The 17,396-nt window shown below is 42.8% G+C and overlaps 1 protein-coding gene across 1 annotated transcript in view; it reads left to right on the plus strand.

The window, feature by feature from the left end:
* Positions 1-17,396, plus strand: part of ABCB11 (ATP binding cassette subfamily B member 11) — an 87,215-nt gene that overhangs the window by 55,303 nt on the left and 14,516 nt on the right. Inside the window, exons 20-24 of the mRNA XM_040439518.1 lie at positions 469-573; positions 1,499-1,660; positions 2,942-3,145; positions 10,190-10,431; positions 13,336-13,492. Of these exons, the coding sequence (XP_040295452.1) occupies positions 469-573; positions 1,499-1,660; positions 2,942-3,145; positions 10,190-10,431; positions 13,336-13,492 (870 nt within the window). The remainder of the gene's footprint in view (positions 1-468; positions 574-1,498; positions 1,661-2,941; positions 3,146-10,189; positions 10,432-13,335; positions 13,493-17,396) is intronic.

Here is a 17,396-nt window from a genome sequence, read left to right on the forward strand (position 1 = left end):
CCAGTCTGCTTCAGAAATATGACAGGGCATCTGAAGCTTTTCCTTGACCAAATGCAGAGAAGTCCACAGCCTCAAATACATATTGTCCATCTTGTCCATGCACTGTCCCTTTAAAATGGCCCTCAACCTTCTGCAAAGTTCAAAGCTTCCTTTTCTCAGAGGTTGGCACTGTTTTTTGTCCACTATTTGTCTGGCATAGCTCACAGGGTAAGTGTATTCCTGTCAACCGCTTCTCAAAGGCACCAGATTCTCAATGTATCTGCTTACTCTTCGGCTGATGGCTGCAGATATCTAGTGGCAACTCCTAGCCCCCAAGGGTTTGGACCAGCCCACACCCAGCAACTATCTTTAAGAGGCCAGGGCCTTAACCCTAAAATGGCATACTCAGCCTTTGGGATACAAGCATGCACTCAGCATACATATATCCAATGCAACACATTTCATCTGTTTGCTTTGTTTGTGTTTCAGACATTTTCTCTGCCGGATGAAGCTCAGCAAACTAAAGAGATCAATGGAATCTGCGTTCTGTTTGTTATAATTGCAGCGGTGTCATTTGTTACCCAGTTTTTACAGGTGAGGCTATAATAAAGCATTGCTGCTGTTTATATAGCCCTTACATATTCTACAGCAATGTACAGAGATTTTCACCATTCACATCAGTTCCTGTCCACAGCGTAATTTCCCTACCTAAGGCCACTTTCACATGGTCAGTATTTGATCAGAATTTTGCATCAGTGTTTGTACAGAGATAAATGATGCAAAGATTTGTCCCTCTTCTGTATTTCGGACCCACTACTTGTTTTGTCTTACAAATACTCATGAAATACACTGACCAAATACTGACCAAGTGGCCCCAGACACACACTTGAGCATTCACAGGAAGCCAATTCATCTTTAAAGTTCCTTTTGCTGGGACCGATCATAGGGACAGGTATCAGTAATGAACATTCGTATGAATGCTTGCTCCTGATAATTGCCCTGTTTAAATGTGCCGCCAATTACCCAACGAATGAGCAAATGTTCCTCCGTTCGATGATTGTATCTTTTGACCGGCATTCAAAATCATTTCTGGGCAGCATATTGTCTTGGGTAAACAGGCATCTGCTGCCCAGAAGCAATGAATCTGTAGAAGGATGAGCGACTACAGGGTCGACCGCAAGTCCCCATGTAGAGTGGATAATTGATGAATTCAAATGCAGTTCTCTACTCTGCTCAATGCTCAGTAAATTATCAGGAATACTTGAGGAAACTGAAGAATCTGGAGAACACCCATGCAAAAAGAGGAAAACATAGAAAGTCTATGCAGTTGGACTTGAACCCAGACAGTGACTGGAAAGCAAAACCTTCATTTTCAGGATTGGAGGGGGAGAGGTTGGGACGTCAATGGAGATTGACACTGTGTTCGCTTCTACTGACTTCTCTTTAATATGATCATAAGTTTATTGTAGGAGATGTAGCTTCAGATGAAGCATACAGTAACTATCATGATTATTTCTAGGGATTTGCTTTTGCCAAATCTGGAGAGCTTCTGACCCGGAGACTAAGGAGAACCGGTTTTCAGGCTATGCTTGGTCAAGAAATTGGATGGTTTGATGATGCTAACAACAGTCCTGGAGCGCTGACCACCAGACTTGCCACTGACGCGTCTCAAGTTCAAGGGGTGCAGTAAATCTCTGTTTTTTTTCTTATGTCATTGCTGCTCTTGCAGTTTCCTTGTAAATCTATGAGGATTTCTGTTACTTGAATACGGTTTGAAAGAATGCCTAAACTAATCCAATGTGACGTGCCTAAGGAAGGCTCTAAAGGGGCGAAGCATGACATAGAGTTTCAAAGAATACTATACATAGAAAACCTGGCTCATGCACCACCTCCTTAAAAGGCTGTTCCATTAAAGCAATTTATCCCCTATTCACAGAATACGGCATAAGTGTTTGACCAGCAGGGGTCTGACTTCTGGGGCACCCACCAATCTCGAGAAAGGGGGGCCACGCTGCCCATTTGAATGGAGTGGCAGACATGCTTGGCTATCTCTAGTAGTGCCATAGAGCTGAATGGAGCAGCAGCGCACTGGTCCTATTCTTGAGACCATCAGGGGCCTCCCATGGTTGGAAACGTATCCAATATTCTTTGTTTAGGGGATAAGCTATCTTAATAGAACAAATCCTTTAAGTCCTGCACTAGGCATAAATCAATATATCACTTTTGTCTGGAGTAGTCCTTTAAAGGGCATCTGTCAGCAGTTTTGTACCTATGACACTGGATGACCTGTTACATGTGCGCTTGGCAGCTGAAGGCATCCGTGTTGGTCCCATGTTCATATGTGTCCGCATTGCTGAGAAAAATTAAGTTTTCATATATGCAAATGAGCCTCTAGGACCAACGGGGGCGTTGTCATTACACCTAGAGGCTCTGCTCTCTCTGCAGCTGCCGCATCCTCTGCACTTTCATTTATAGGGCCAGGCAGTAAAAAAGTGATCACACCTGGTCCTGTCAATCAAAGTGCAGGGGGCATGGCAGTTGCAGAGAGAGCTGACCCTCTAGGAGTAATGACAACGCTCCTGTTGCTCCTAGAGGCTCATTTGCATATATTAAAACATCACTTTTCTCAGCAATGCGGACACATATGAACATGGGACCAACACAGATGTCTTCAGCTACCAAGCGCACATGTAACAGGTCAGCCAGTGTCATAGGTACAAACCTGCTGACAGATGCCCTCTAAAATAACAAACCATTATCTATCAGCAACAAGCTTTGGAAAAACCAGTAGTAGTATTTTCACTAGTATAGCTAAGTGCATATAACTTATAGATATGTAGCTGTATATAATTACCCTTTATTGCTGTACAGTTTTCATCAGTACATAAGACTCATAGCTGATTGTATAGTAGAATACGTATTCCCCATTGATTTACTTTAAGTTTAATTTTCCCCTATTTAGGCCACTGGTTCTCAGATTGGAATGATTGTGAATTCCCTCACAAATATCGGAGCTTCACTGATCATCTCCTTCTACTTCAGCTGGAAGCTGACTCTAGTGGTTTTATGCTTCCTTCCTTTAATCGGATTGTCCGGAGTTTTTCAAGCTAAAATGCTTACAGGATTTGCAAATCAAGACAAAAAAGCGTTGGAAGAAGCTGGAAAGGTATCTGAGAGTATTTTTGTATCAGTCGGGGAAAATGATGTATAGGATAATGATAATATTAACCCGTTCCCAACCACCTCCCGCATATATACACGTATATAAAGTCCTGTCGACAGGACTTTTTTCTGTCATGTATAATGGAACCAAACAAAACCGTTATTTGTGGCATTGACATGTATTAGGACGGAGTAAAATGGAATGCGTCCTAAAGGCTTCCCTTTTGCATTCTGTCCTAAAATTCCATTATATTCCATTATAACTCTGTTATAGCGGAACCCTATAATGGAATTTAGAACGTCATCGCAAACCCACCCTAACTTGTCATTTAGATGTACAACTCTGCTCATTTTGGGCTTGGGAGTCGAGGGGGCAGTCTCAATAGTAGCACCGCCCACTGGACTCCTAAGCCCAGAATCAACAGTATTTTAGATCAATAAATGTCATGATTTGTTGAATTATTTTCACTATATAACAATGTATCAATATACTCGGCACCTCCTGTTCTGTAACATTTTCAACGTGCCAGGTTCCTACTACTGGACACTGGAACCTAGTCACTAGCCACTAATTCTTTAGATTAGTTTAGAAACCACAAGTGCACATACATTTGCTGTGAGGAGTGTATTTTGCAAATGCTTAAAGGGGTTGTCTCACTTTAGCAATTGGCATTTATCATGTAGAGAAAGTTAATACAAGGCACTTACTAATGTATTGTGATTGTCCATATTACCTCCTTTGCTGGCTAGATTCATTTTTCCATCACATTAAACACTGCTCGTTTCCAGGGTTTATGACCACCCTGCAATCCAGCAGTGGTCGTCGTATTAGCACACTATAGGAAAAAGTGGGCCGATGAGGGGAAGTAATAATACAGTTCATCGGTTTACTCATGGTTAGCAGAAAGCCTCCCTGGGCCGGCAGCATAGTGATGAGGAAGACAGCACGAAATCCTCCGGGGCACACTCTGTGGTAGGGAAACACCAGCCTAGATGGAGGTTGAGGTGCCCTTGATGACAGTGGTGTTTAGGGTGCTTGTGGCGGCTGGGTCCCTTGGTGGTATTTGTCGTGACGCCAGTACCGTTAATGGTGGTACATCCAGTTGTAGTAATATTGAAGAATGAGGTAGACAGTGGTAGGATACAACTCACAACTTTTACTGTAGCTGGTTTTAGTTGCAGCATAAACATCCAGACAGAATACAGTCCCTTGATATTTAGAGGAATTCTGTTGATCCACTGTTAATAGGTTTGGCTGGGTTCTGACTCAGGCTGTGGTTCTGTAGTACTCTTTTCGGGTATGCTTAGTCCTATTATTTCTGTATCTTCCAAGCCCTTGAACAGGTAGCTAATCTGTCTTCTATAATTTATGGTGAGGCTGCCTCTAGATTGTCCTCCACCATGTGCAAAGGTGCCCGTTAAGCCTTAGGTAATGGCTGTTATCACCGATGTCTCTCTGCTTGGATTTCTTCCAGGGACGAAACTCTATCCTCTGGTTGTAGAATGTAAGGAACTAAGAGGACCACAGGAGGAAAACACTCTCCTGCCCCTCATACCTTGGCATTACCACATAGCTGCTTCTGACTTCACTCACTACTCTGTGATGTGGAGTCTCAACTGAACTAACTCACTTCACTAGCAACCACCACAACTCCTCTCCACTCTCTCACACTAGGCCTGACTAAGGTATTTATATATATTAAGTGCTATCCCCCTCTAGTGGTGGGATGTATAAAGCGCACTTAACCAGCCTATGAACAGGGATACAACAGGTGATGTCATGCAGAACGACTCGCCACACAGTAATGCAGTTTTACAGTAATTTTGCAGTTCCCACGTGTCCTGAGTGGGACGCTGCACAAGCACGACCACCGCTGCTGGATTGCAGGGTGGTCATAAACCCTGGATACAAGCAGTGTATAATGCAAAGGAAAAATGAATCAAGCCAGCAAAGGAGGCAATATGGACAATCACCTTGTATTAACTTTCTCTACATGATAAATGCCACTTGCTGAAGTGAGACAACCCCTTTAATGCACTAGCTCAATGAGGAATCACCAAATGGCCTACCAGGATAGATCGAAAAATAAAAAGCCTACTTACGTACCTGAGTGAGACTACCCCACTTCAGGAAGTTATCATCATCATTACATATGGAAGTGTGAGTACTCTTGAGAGCGTTATATACATCCTTAGTACACATGTTCGTTCCCGATCATTGACCCCTGTAAACCCGTCTACCAACGAGCAACTAAGCGCTGAGTTGTCATTGATCCTATCCTTTATGCGGACATAAAAATCATGGCAGCACCTCCTTCCGTGTAGCTAGGTGAGAAGCCGCCAACAACAATGCAAACTATATAGGCAGAAACGAGCATACAGAAGACGGTAGGTGGATTCTCTGCATGTGTAAATGGGCCCTAACCCATGCAGCTCTCCACAGGTTGTAAGGCTGATAGATGTACACTCATTACCTGTAATTACATCTTAGTACATCTCTGTGATATTAATGCACAAGAACTCATAATATCTTTATGTGCTAAAACAACTTTATTTCCATTAAATTCCACCTTTAGTTCCTTTTTAATATCTGCCCGCCCCACTTACTGCTCATCATCCAGTAGTGAAGGCTATTCTGCACATAAAGTGCTGCATTAAAAAAACATCTTTCAATTAATGCCACATAAAGAACATGTATCACACGTAGAGCCTCGAGTCTAAAGGGGAGAAATGGAAAAAGATTAATTTAATTACACTTTGAATATCAGCCACATAGCCCAGGGAGCCACAAAAAAGTACATTTTGACCTTTATTTCCTAAAATGAACGCCATTAAATTCTCCTTTGCAGCATCGAAAAAAATGTCTCTGCTAAAATAAAACTGTTTTCATTTAAAGATTGTGGACACCTTTGGGAGGAATATTTTAAACATTGTGCACTTCTCAATTTGGGTTAAAAATCATTTATTAAACATTTTCAACAGTTTCTCCTCTACAACGTTTACTTTCACTGCTTTACAGACTCTTGCTTTCTGCTTCACAGAGAATCCCTCAGAGAGTTGCTCTGAAGGCCCCATCTGAAGCCCTTATCTTTACTTTCCTTACAGCTCATAAACACCCCTTATCACTAAATTCTGATCAGTTTGATAAATATTTGGCCTAAATGAGTGTTTTTGAGCTGTCAGGAGTTCAGAGATAAGAACTGCAGATCAAGCCGTCAGAACAGCTCTCTGAAGAATTTACTGAGAAAGCTGTAGAGGAAAGAATGTTGAATTATTTTTAAAATAAAAACTGGAAATAAGTGAATTTCTTGAATCAGTCAATCAATCAAAAAATCAAATTCAGGCACAAATTGATTGTATCAGAATAATAAGTGCTCCAGTTGGCCTGAAAATTGGTATATGACAATCTGAGGTCTCCTAGGACTGTAATTTGTTTCTCTTTCATCTTCCTCTCCTTCTCTCTCCTTTTTTTTTTTGCTCCAGGTAAAACATACATTCGGTTTGGAGCTGCCTTGTGGTCTGTATCTGCTTCTTTTGCCACATTGTGCACCTTTATCATATTTAACCACACCTAGACTATTGTACACTTGTTATTCAAGGGATCTTACTTTGTGTTTTACTGTGTGCTACTGGGTTCTGTTGTGATTTACTATTCTTAGATATCTTTGTGAGGCATTTAATATTGTTTACATGTAACTACCACTACCGCAAGCCCCGAGGAGCCAGGATGGCTTTACTTACACCGTTTCTCTTTAGGGCCATGGCAGCAAAAGGAGGGTGAACCCCTTCTTCCCTCAGGGCACACCGCAATGTTGAAGGTCTTGCCTGATGGCAGTTCGAGGCCCTTGGTGTTGTGGGTTTTTGGTTTGGGTAGGAGATGTTTAGATGGACCATCTAAAATCCCATGGATTGAAAGATGAAAAACAGCATGAGTTTACTTCAGGGAGATCATGTCAAACTAATCTTATTGATTTTTTTGATTGGGTGACTAAAATAATAGATGGCGGAGGTGCAGTAGACATCGCTTATCTAGACTTTAGTACGGCTTTTGATACTGTCCCACATAGAAGGCTTATCAATAAACTGCAGTCTTTGTGCATGGACTCCCATATTGTTGAATGGATTAGGCAGTGGCTGAGGGACAGACAACAGAGGGTTGCAGTCAACGGAGTATATTCAGACCATGGTCTTCCTACCAGTGGGGTACCTCAGGGATCTGTTCTGGGACCCATATTGTTTAATATCTTTATCAGCGAAATTGCAGAAGGCCTCGATGGTAAGGTGTGTCTTTTTGCTGATGACACAAAGATTTGTAACAGGGTTGTTGTTCCTGGAGGGATACACCGAATGGAAAAGGATTTAGGAAAACTAGAGGAATGGTCAAAAATCTGGCAACTAAAATTTAATGTTGATAAGTGCAAGATAATGCACCTGGGACGTAAAAACCCAAGAGCAGAATATACAATCAGTGATACAGTCCTAACCTCAGTATCTGAGGAAAGGGATTTAGGGGTCATTATTTCAGAAGACTTAAAGGTAGGCAGACAATGTCATAGAGCAGCAGGAAATGCTAGCAGAATGCTTGGGTGTATAGGGAGAAGCATTACCAGTAGAAAGAGGGAGGTGCTCATGCCGCTCTACAAAGCACTAGTGAGACCTCATTTGGAGTATTGTGCTCAGTACTGGAGACCATATCTCCAGAAGGATAGTGATACTTTGGAGAGAGTTCAGAGAAGAGCTACTAAACTGGTACATGGATTGCAGGATAAAACTTACCAGGAAAGATTAAAGGACCTTAACATGTATAGCTTGGAAGAAAGACGAGACAGAGGGGATATGATAGAAACTTTTAAATACATAAAGGGAATCAACAAGGTAAAAGAGTAGAGAATATTTAAAAGAAGAAAAACTGCTACAAGAGGACAAAGTTTTAAATTAGAGGGGCAAAGGTTTAAAAGTAATATCAGGAAGTATTACTTTACTGAGAGAGTAGTGGATGCATGGAATAGCCTTCCTGCAGAAGTGGTAGCTGCAAATACAGTGAAGGAGTTTGAGCATGCATGGGATAGGCATAAGGCCATCCTTCATATAAGATAGGGCCGGGGGCTATCCATAGTATTCAGTATATTGGGCAGACTAGATGGGCCAAATGGTTCTTATCTGCCGACACATTCTATGTTTCTATGTTGGTGTAATGGCCAGTTTATGGTATGTAGTTGGCTATTGTGATGTACAGCTTTAAGATATGACTGGTCAGGTTGTGTCCAAGTGTGGATGGTGCCTTAGCAATTTCCCACACCAGTAATGTCTATGACTTTTAATAGTAGAATACCTTACTGACTATGTTTGCTCAGCTATTACAGATCTTGGTATTTCCTCTCTCTCATACTAAAGTACTGTGGAAATGGTGAGGTATTTCTCTCAGGAGATACAGTGATCTTCAAATTAAGCTAATTGTCTGCAAATTAGTCCAGTCCTATGAGGATTGGAGCACATGGAGTTGTTTCCTCACTCTGCTAACTTCAGACTACAACTACGGTAACTAGACTGAACTAGACAAGCTTCCTGCGGGGGGGATGTGTCAGAGTTGGTTAACTCTGTCACTTCCATACAATAACCATACTGGGTATACCTTGCATTAAATGATATATAACAAACACTAAACAACAATTTGCAAGCACCCTCAGCTCCGGGTACTGCACCACTCTATTCAGTTTCTTTACTGTAAGTGATTGCCACCTGTCTTTGCCCTTTGTATATCTGTTTTTAACATTATATTATATTTTTAGATCATATGGTGGTGTGTGTATTTGCTTGGTGTTAGTATCATTTTTATTTCACACACCACTGCGTAAACTATGTCTGCCCATTTGTACTTATAAAAAGTAGTAAAATGGCAAAAGGTTTTTTGATAAGAAATGCAGGTCCAATTAAATGTTCTCTGCTTGGAACACACTGTACACTAGTATCGATGCACTAAAATAAGATTATTTGCGCACTTATAAATGGTAGAAAAATTGCAACAGGTATTTAGAAAGAAAGAAGTGCAACTGAGCAGCATAGGCAGCAAAATGTATGCTGCTTGTGATTACCTGATGAACGCGTAAACTCATTCATTGGGTAATTTGACCTTTGATGCGGTCACCTAAATGATCGTTTGTGGGCAGCAGATCGCGCTGCCTAAAAATCACTCTGCTGCCGGCAAACAATGATTCTGTAGGGGACGAGCGATGTCATTAACAATCACTCCTCCCCCTACTGTGGAGGAGATTGCTGCATGTAAATGCAGCCGTCTTCTTCACTGATGAGCAGACGATTGTGGGAAGGAATGTAATTGTCTGCTCAATTGAGCAATGTAAAAGGGCCTTTAGATGGCTGGCTTGTGTTTGTAATCGGTAGACACATGGCAGCAATGTCCTATCACATCAGTGTTTGAACTCACAATGGCCTCTATACTTCAGAACTTGGACAAAGCCTAAAAGACCAGCCAATATCTTCCCTTCTGATTGGTTGTCAGGCTGACTACAAAGCACTGTCGGCAAGCCTGCCAGCTAGGACCCCTCGGGGAGTCATGTGATCTTCCATCTTCATCCTCCCTGGTCTGTTGCACTCACTAGTATTCTGAATTTCTAATCTAAATTGGTGAGCATTTGCCAAAAGTTCAGTTTTGTTTGGAATGGACTCGCTCATCTCTAATAAAGACTAAGGAAAAAAACCAAAACAATTTGGCCCAAAATGAGTAGAATGATAGAATAAAAAATTTCCCCTAAAGGTGTCCATAGCCTTTAAGTATGGTTTTAAGGTTTAGCTCTATCTGGATGTTGACCAAGAAACATCAAGCCAAGTTAGGTGATTCTTGCTTCCAATGCTCTTTAGAGATGTGAACTATCTCAAAGTATGCTAAGAAAGTCTCATCATCCCAAGCAATAAGCTTTATGCGCTCAATGTTAACATTGCCACCACCTTTATCCTAAAGTGTGAAAATGAAAATACAAAAATGATACAAAGTTCATAAAAATCATGTTCTTTTTTTTTTTTTTTACCACAGGTCTCCGGTGAAGCTATTGGTAATATTCGTACGGTTGCAGGATTGGGCAAGGAAATGATGTTTGTCCAACTCTATGAGAAGGAGCTGGAGATGCCTTACAAGACAGGCGTCAAAAAGGCTCATGTTTACGGTGCCTGTTTCGGCTTTGCCCAGTGTGTCATTTATATGACCTATGCAGCCTCATTTAGATTTGGAGGCTTTTTAGTTAATACAGATGGGATAAACTATACTGTGGTTTTCAGGTATTATACATTTCTCCATCATTACTCTTTATGAATTGAAATGATAGCATTTACAACCAATGAACATTGAAGTGAATAACATTTACTATCTCATGACTTTGTCACCTGGCAAGGGGTGAGATATATTAGGCAGCAAGTGAACAATCAGTTCTTGATGTATTGGAAGCAATCAAAATGAGCAGTGGATCTGGAATTGCCAGACACGACCAGGCAAGGCCTGATCCCCATTGATTATGATGGGATCCAGCGGTGATCTAGCCGAATTCTGGTGAGATGCTGACTTTTGGCCAGAAAAAAGGTTGTATATGAAGAATTTTTTGTTTGTTGAAAGCAGTTGTTTATTTTTGAAAGTGGTGGGATCCCTGTGAGATCCCTTTATAGTCAACGGTGTGCGGTGGTGAACCAATACTTCAACATTTTGGCACAGTTTTTGAAGTGAACTAAGCTAACAAATAGGTGGTCGAAAACTGATGCTAGACAGTCTATAGGTGAGCCAGACATCACCCAGCATCAGCCACTGTGGTAAAATGGGCGCAGTTTAAGACAGGCTGCACCGTCTTACTTTTAGACAGTATCAGTAAATGTGGGCCATTATCTATTGTTTCTGTTGTTGATAATGTTAATTGAATTGATGAAATTCTAAAATGTTAATAGAATTGACGAAACTGCAAAAGCATAGCATTTCAGTACAAAGCCAGAGGCAAGTGAGATTGAGGGAGGCGGCAGGTACAGGCTTATGTTAATTTCCCTGATACACTTAATACCAGTTTGAATTGATATCTCTTTTAAAGGCTATGTCCATATCTGCAAACTTTTAAAAATTGCTCCAATGCATCTAAAAAAAAATTAAACAAAATTAAAAATATCCTACTGCGTATACAGCTCCTATGCAGTCTTCAGTGCCCCCTGGTTACAGACTGCAAAACGTGTGAAGTCCTGCAGTCATATGTGTGACGGACTGAACCGTCAATGGGGCTGCTGGAGAAGCCTGAGGACTAGCCTCCTTCCTACGGACTATGGACCCAGAACTATGGAGACCCCCCTCAGACCTCTTGGTGTTACAAGGAACTATTAACCCTGATTTATGTGTGGAGTTATAGGTCACATCTTTCCTATTGCCCTTTTAAGGTGTCGGGTGTGAATCCCGCAACACAAAAAGGGTTAACTCTGCACTGAGACTCCCAATGAATGTGTTAGTTTATTTTTCCCTTTGTTCTATTGTGTTAGTGATGGGATTAAGATAGCTGACTCTAGGAGTAGCTGACTCCGGTGTAGAGGAGTAGATCACCCTATGATACACTCAGGAGATAATACCATCACATGTGTCTCCTCTCTCCCTATTCTTTCGTTAAGACACTGGGGAGGGGATGTCTGTTTGCATGCTGTTCATGTTTGATTGAATTATGTTAGACTCCTTGAACTGTATATATACTGAGTTGGTCTTCAATAAAGGGAGTTCTTGATTTGTTTCACCCTCAACATAGAGTCTCATCTCATGTGTGGGGGGGACAGCTATATTTACTCTGAGGATTGCTATCGGTATTATACTCCCCTGGGATTACAACACAGTTCTACCCACTGGAAGCTGGATCCTGTTCTTGGGCCCAGGGTGGGTGGAGGACAGTGAGACCCCAGCCAAGCTGTAACGCTGGAAGTGGGGACTACAGTGCTGATGGTGTCCGGTGGAGTTCTTGGAAGTACTCGGTGAGCACTAGGAAGCATCGATTGGCGGAGGCACCCAGTCGGGGTGCCAAGCGGTCCGTCACAATATGCCCTTCTGTCTAATCTTTACTATATGATAATGTATAAAAATAAAAAAAATAAAGCAAAAACGTCCAAAGAGCACCCCTAGTGGCTTATCGTTAGAGGAGTTTTCCAAGATTTTGATACTGAGGACCTGTCCTCAGGATAGACCATCAGTATCTGATTGGTGGGGGACCAACATTCGGGACCCTTGCCATTCAGCTGTTTGAGAAGGCACCAGCGCTCCTGTAAGCCCCGTGTCCTTATCCCTACTTACCAAGCACAGCGTTGTACATTGTACATCGAAGTGTATGGGGCTGAGCTGTGATACCAAGCACAGCCGCTATACAATTTGCGGCGCTGTGCTTGGTAAGTAGGAAGAAGGCCACGGCACTTACAGAAACGCTGGTGCCTTCTCAAACAGCTGATTGGCAGAGGTCTTGGGTGTCGGACCACCACTGATAAGATACTGATGACTTATCCTGAAGAAAGGTCATCAGTTTCAAAATCTTGGAAAACTTCTTTAATAAAAACATAAATTCCCACATGATATGTTGCTTTTTTCTTTTTTTATGTTGCACTGACAACATGCTACGATGCCCTCAGCTTTATTCATAAGTGCCAACCAGATACATTTCAGCCAGGTAACATGTTTTGGGCTCATGACCCTTCCTCAAAGCATAACTTCACCTCAAGAATACATTTGGATGTTAGTAAGAAGAAGACAGACGTAAGGGTCAAAGGAGTTTGAACATAGGATCAGACTACACAGGATTTGTTTGTAGTCTGTAGTTATAGAAACACATTGGTCTGAATAGGAGCTGTACGCAAAATGGCACGAAATTTTTCTTAACACTATTTGCAACTTGCTTACTTTTAAAAAAATGTAAATGTATCAAAATATTTAAGTTACAAAAGGTGGACATATCCTTTCAGATGTTGACTAGGCCAGACAGAAGAATGAAATCCTTGGCTGTCTATGGGTCTGTTATTTACATGGTCTTTCCTTCTGTCGGTGCTAATAATGGTTTCACTCCAATTAGCTAAGTATTCCCTAATAAAACAGATAAGAGTGGGTTACCTGAAAGCACACAACTTCTCTTGATAAAAAAGTATTGTTTTACCATCAGAAATTTGATCAGATCGATCTTTCTTCTTCAGAGTCATATCTGCCATAGTCACAAGTGGCAATGCCTTGGGAAGGGCATCGTCTTTCACTCCAGATTATGCCAAAGCCAAAATTGCGGCTGCTCAATTTTTTAAGTTACTGGACCGCATCCCTAAGACCAGCGTCTATAGCACAGATGGAGATAAATGGGTAAGATTCCCATCATACGTCTTTTCATTCCATTTTGTGATTCGAAATGCCGCTCGATAATATATTGACGGTTACACAAAGAACAAATCTTAACAGCAATTTTTATTTTTATTCATTATTTTAGTCACAGATGTCACTTAACAGCTTTCACATTCTAATGTCTCATACAAAGCACCAAAGTGGGAATTGTCCCCTCCATAAAACTGCATATTTAGGCTCAGTATCCTCTAGTGAGCCAAAGCTGTGAAATGTAATTAGCCACAAAGGTATAGAATGACTTTAAATGTGCAATGTCAATTACAAAATCCATTACATCCAGACCTCTCAAGTGACTTATCTACAGATGAAAACATGTTGTAAGGAGATCTTAATTGTTCCATAACTCCATTATTGCTGATATGTTTTCATAGACTCTGTCTCTTGACATATTGTTATATACTGGTTGTGAGAAGTTACCTATTTCTATTTAGATACAAGTTTTTTTTAATGATTTTTTTTAATGAGAACACATTGTTGATATCTCGTTTATACCTATGGTACAAATACTGTCGGTATGCAGTACCAGTTTTCTAAAACAAAATGGAAACCTGGGCAACAAATAAATTAGGGTTATATATATAAGTAAGAGTCAAAAATTATCCGTACTCTGGGTGTAGAATTTATTTTAATCAACTTTCGGAAAAAAACTAAAATATAATTTTTTGACATAATCTTCCTGCGTTTTCAAAACACTTTGTCCATCTGTCAACAAGCTTTCGTATTCCCTCATTAAAATGTTTTAATGAGCCACGAATGCACCGCCATATTCACCAGACGTGAATCTTCCTCCTCTTAGGGTTACATAATCACTTGTTTATTTCACAGAATCCATTTACGTGCACTGTCAATGTTGTTATCAGTCGTGGATGTGGACAGGTGCCGAGCTCCTTCTTCATGGCTGACACTTGTACGATCTTCCTTGAACTTCTCTATCCATTCTGTGGGGTTTCGCTCTGGTAGATAGGATAAGCAGGCGCAGTACAGAGGCAAAATACAAGTTTTTAACTCAAAACGTCAGTGTTTATTCACACTTGAGGCAATTGTACAAAACAGCACCTAACTTTGCAGTCTTGGTGTTAATTCACACACAATGGACAGTTCATATAACACAAGTCACTTTGCTGGCAGTTCTGCCTCCAGTAGTCCACAGCAGGCTTTAGGGGGCCTGTTTCCCCAGCATACGGATTTCAGCCCTCCAGCAAGGCACAAAGCCTCAGATCCCAAAAACAGAGGCATCTCTGCTGAGCCCAGCTGCCTATTTAAGGACAGCCAAGTGCTGCCAAAACCCGGACTGTTACTTAAACTCCGGTCCGGTATTTGACCTCAACTGGCTGGAAATCAGCCCAGCTCAGGAAGAGAATACCTGCCTTGCCAGACACAACCCCTCACTGTGTCACATACCCCCCCTCTGTTCAACCCTGAGGGGGTGGACACACGCCAGACAATGAACCCGGAACAGGGCATCCGCGTTTCCCTGCAACCGGCCTGCTCTGTGTTCTACCGAGAACTTAAAGTTCTGCAGAGACAAAAACCATCTGGTGACCCAGGCATTCCTGTTTTTGGCCTGGCTCATCCACTTGAGAGGGGAGTGGTCGGTCACCAGGCGGAACTTACTCCCCAACAAATAATAGCGGAGAGACTCGAGTGCCCACTTGATAGCCAGGCACTTTCTCTCCACTATACTGTACCTGGTTTCGGCTGGGGTGAGCTTGTGGCTTAGGAAGACAACGGGATGGTCCTCCCAGTTGACTTCCTGAGACAGTACAGCACCTAGGCCTACTTCGGAGGCATCCGTTTGTACCACGAACGCCCTCTTGAAGTCGGGCGTCACCAAATCCGGTGACCCACACAGGGCTGACTTCAAAGCGGCAAAAGCCTCTTCCGCCCGATCATCCCAGTGAACCATCACTGATTTTCATCCCTTCAAGAGCCCTGACAAGGGCGCGGCTAGAGTAGCAAACCTCATGTAATAGCCCACCATTCCCAGAAATTACTTTATTTGCCTATCGATGACAGGTCGGGGCCAATTCCGTATCGCCTCTATTTTGTTCACTTGGGGTTTGCAGACTCCGTGCCCAATGACCTACCCCAGGTACTTAGTCTCTTTTAACCCTATCGCACATTTTTATGGGTTAGCGGTTAGACCAGCATTCCGAAGGGAGTCCACTACAGTGACTTTCCCAGTCGGTACTGTGGATGACAATATCGTCCAGGTAATCTCTCGATGAGCTCATCCACCCGGGGCATGGGATACGCATCGAATTTGGAAACCTCATTAAGTTGTCGAAAGTCGTTACAAAACTGCAACGTCCCGCCCGGCTTGGGTATCAAAACTATAGGATTGGCCCACTCACTTTTCGACTCCTCAATGACGTCTAGCTGCAACATTAGCTGCACCTCCTCCGATATGGCTTGTTGCTGAGCCTTGGGTATCCGGTATGGTTTTAATCAGACTTTTGCCTGAGGCTCAGTGACAATGTCATGCTGGAATATGGAAGTGCGTCCAGGGAGGTCTGAGAGCACACCCGTGTTCCAACGAACGAACTCCCTGGCCTCCTGAGTCTTCTGTACAGGTTTCCCTATCTTTCAACAGTTTGAGTAAATTCACATGGTAAACCGGCTCCGGCTTTCGCTGCCCTGGATGGTGTACCTTATAGTTTACATCTCCAATTTTCTCGAGCACCTCGTAGGGCCCCTGCCACCTAGCCAGGAACTTCCTGTCCACATTCGGCACCAGAACCAAAACCCGATCACCTGGGTTAAAGATTCAGACCTGAGCCTGCTGATTATAGACCCGACTCTGGGCTTGCTGAGCTACCTCCATATGCTCCCTAACAAGAGGCAACACTGCCTCTATCTGATCTTGCATCTGGGTAATGTACTCAATGGCACTTTTATGTGGAGTGGGTTGTTGTTCCCACGCCTCTTTGGCCACGTTCAAGAGACCGCAATCCATATAGCAGTTCGAAGGGCAAGAACCCAGTAGAGGCCTGGGGTACCTCTCGCACTGCGAACATGAGATAGGGCAGAAGGAGGTCCTGGTCCTTCCTATCTTTAGCCACCACCCTTTTCAACATATTTTTTAATGTTTGGTTAAACTTTTTTACCAGACCGTCCGTTTGCGGATGGTAAACGGACGTCCGTAGCTGTTTTATGTGCAGCAACTTACAGAGTTCTCTCATCATTCCTTAGCTATCAGTTTGGCCGAGGTATGTCGCAGTGGCACCCCCTCGGGTACCGAGTGGCGTAGTCTATTATGACTAAGATGTGTTGATGCCCTCTGGCGGACTTCGGTACTGGGCCTATGAGGTCCATAGCTATTCGGTCAAACGGTACTTCGATAATCGGGAGAGGTACTAGGGGACTACGGGAATGTGGCTGGGGGCTAGTTATCTGGCAGGTCGGGCAAGACTTACAAAACTCTTCCACTTCTATGAATATCCTGGGCAAGTAAAACCGCTGTAGAATACGATCCTGAGTTTTCTGCAGCCCCAGGTGACCCCCGAGAACGTGTTGGTGGGCTAGATCTAACACAATCTTGCGATAAGCCTTGGGGACCACCAACTGTTCAATATGCTCACCCCGTAGTTGGTTTACACGATACAACATATCCTGATGAACCACAAAACAGGAAAACACTGACACTGCCCCAGGTTGTTGTGGTTCACCATCTACTATCAACAAATTTTCCTAGGCTCGGGATAGGGTTGGGTCCCGATGTTGGGCGGTACCAAAATTATCCCTGGAGACATTGAGGTCTGACAATTCAGGACCCGGTGGCAAGTCCTCCACGTCTCCCACCATCACACTTAGCGGGGTTGTCTCTTCCACCGAAGTGGCAGTCACCCCTATCGCTGGCCCTTCA

The sequence above is a fragment of the Bufo bufo genome, chromosome 7 (assembly GCF_905171765.1).
Source record: "Bufo bufo chromosome 7, aBufBuf1.1, whole genome shotgun sequence".
Lineage (NCBI taxonomy): Eukaryota > Metazoa > Chordata > Amphibia > Anura > Bufonidae > Bufo > Bufo bufo.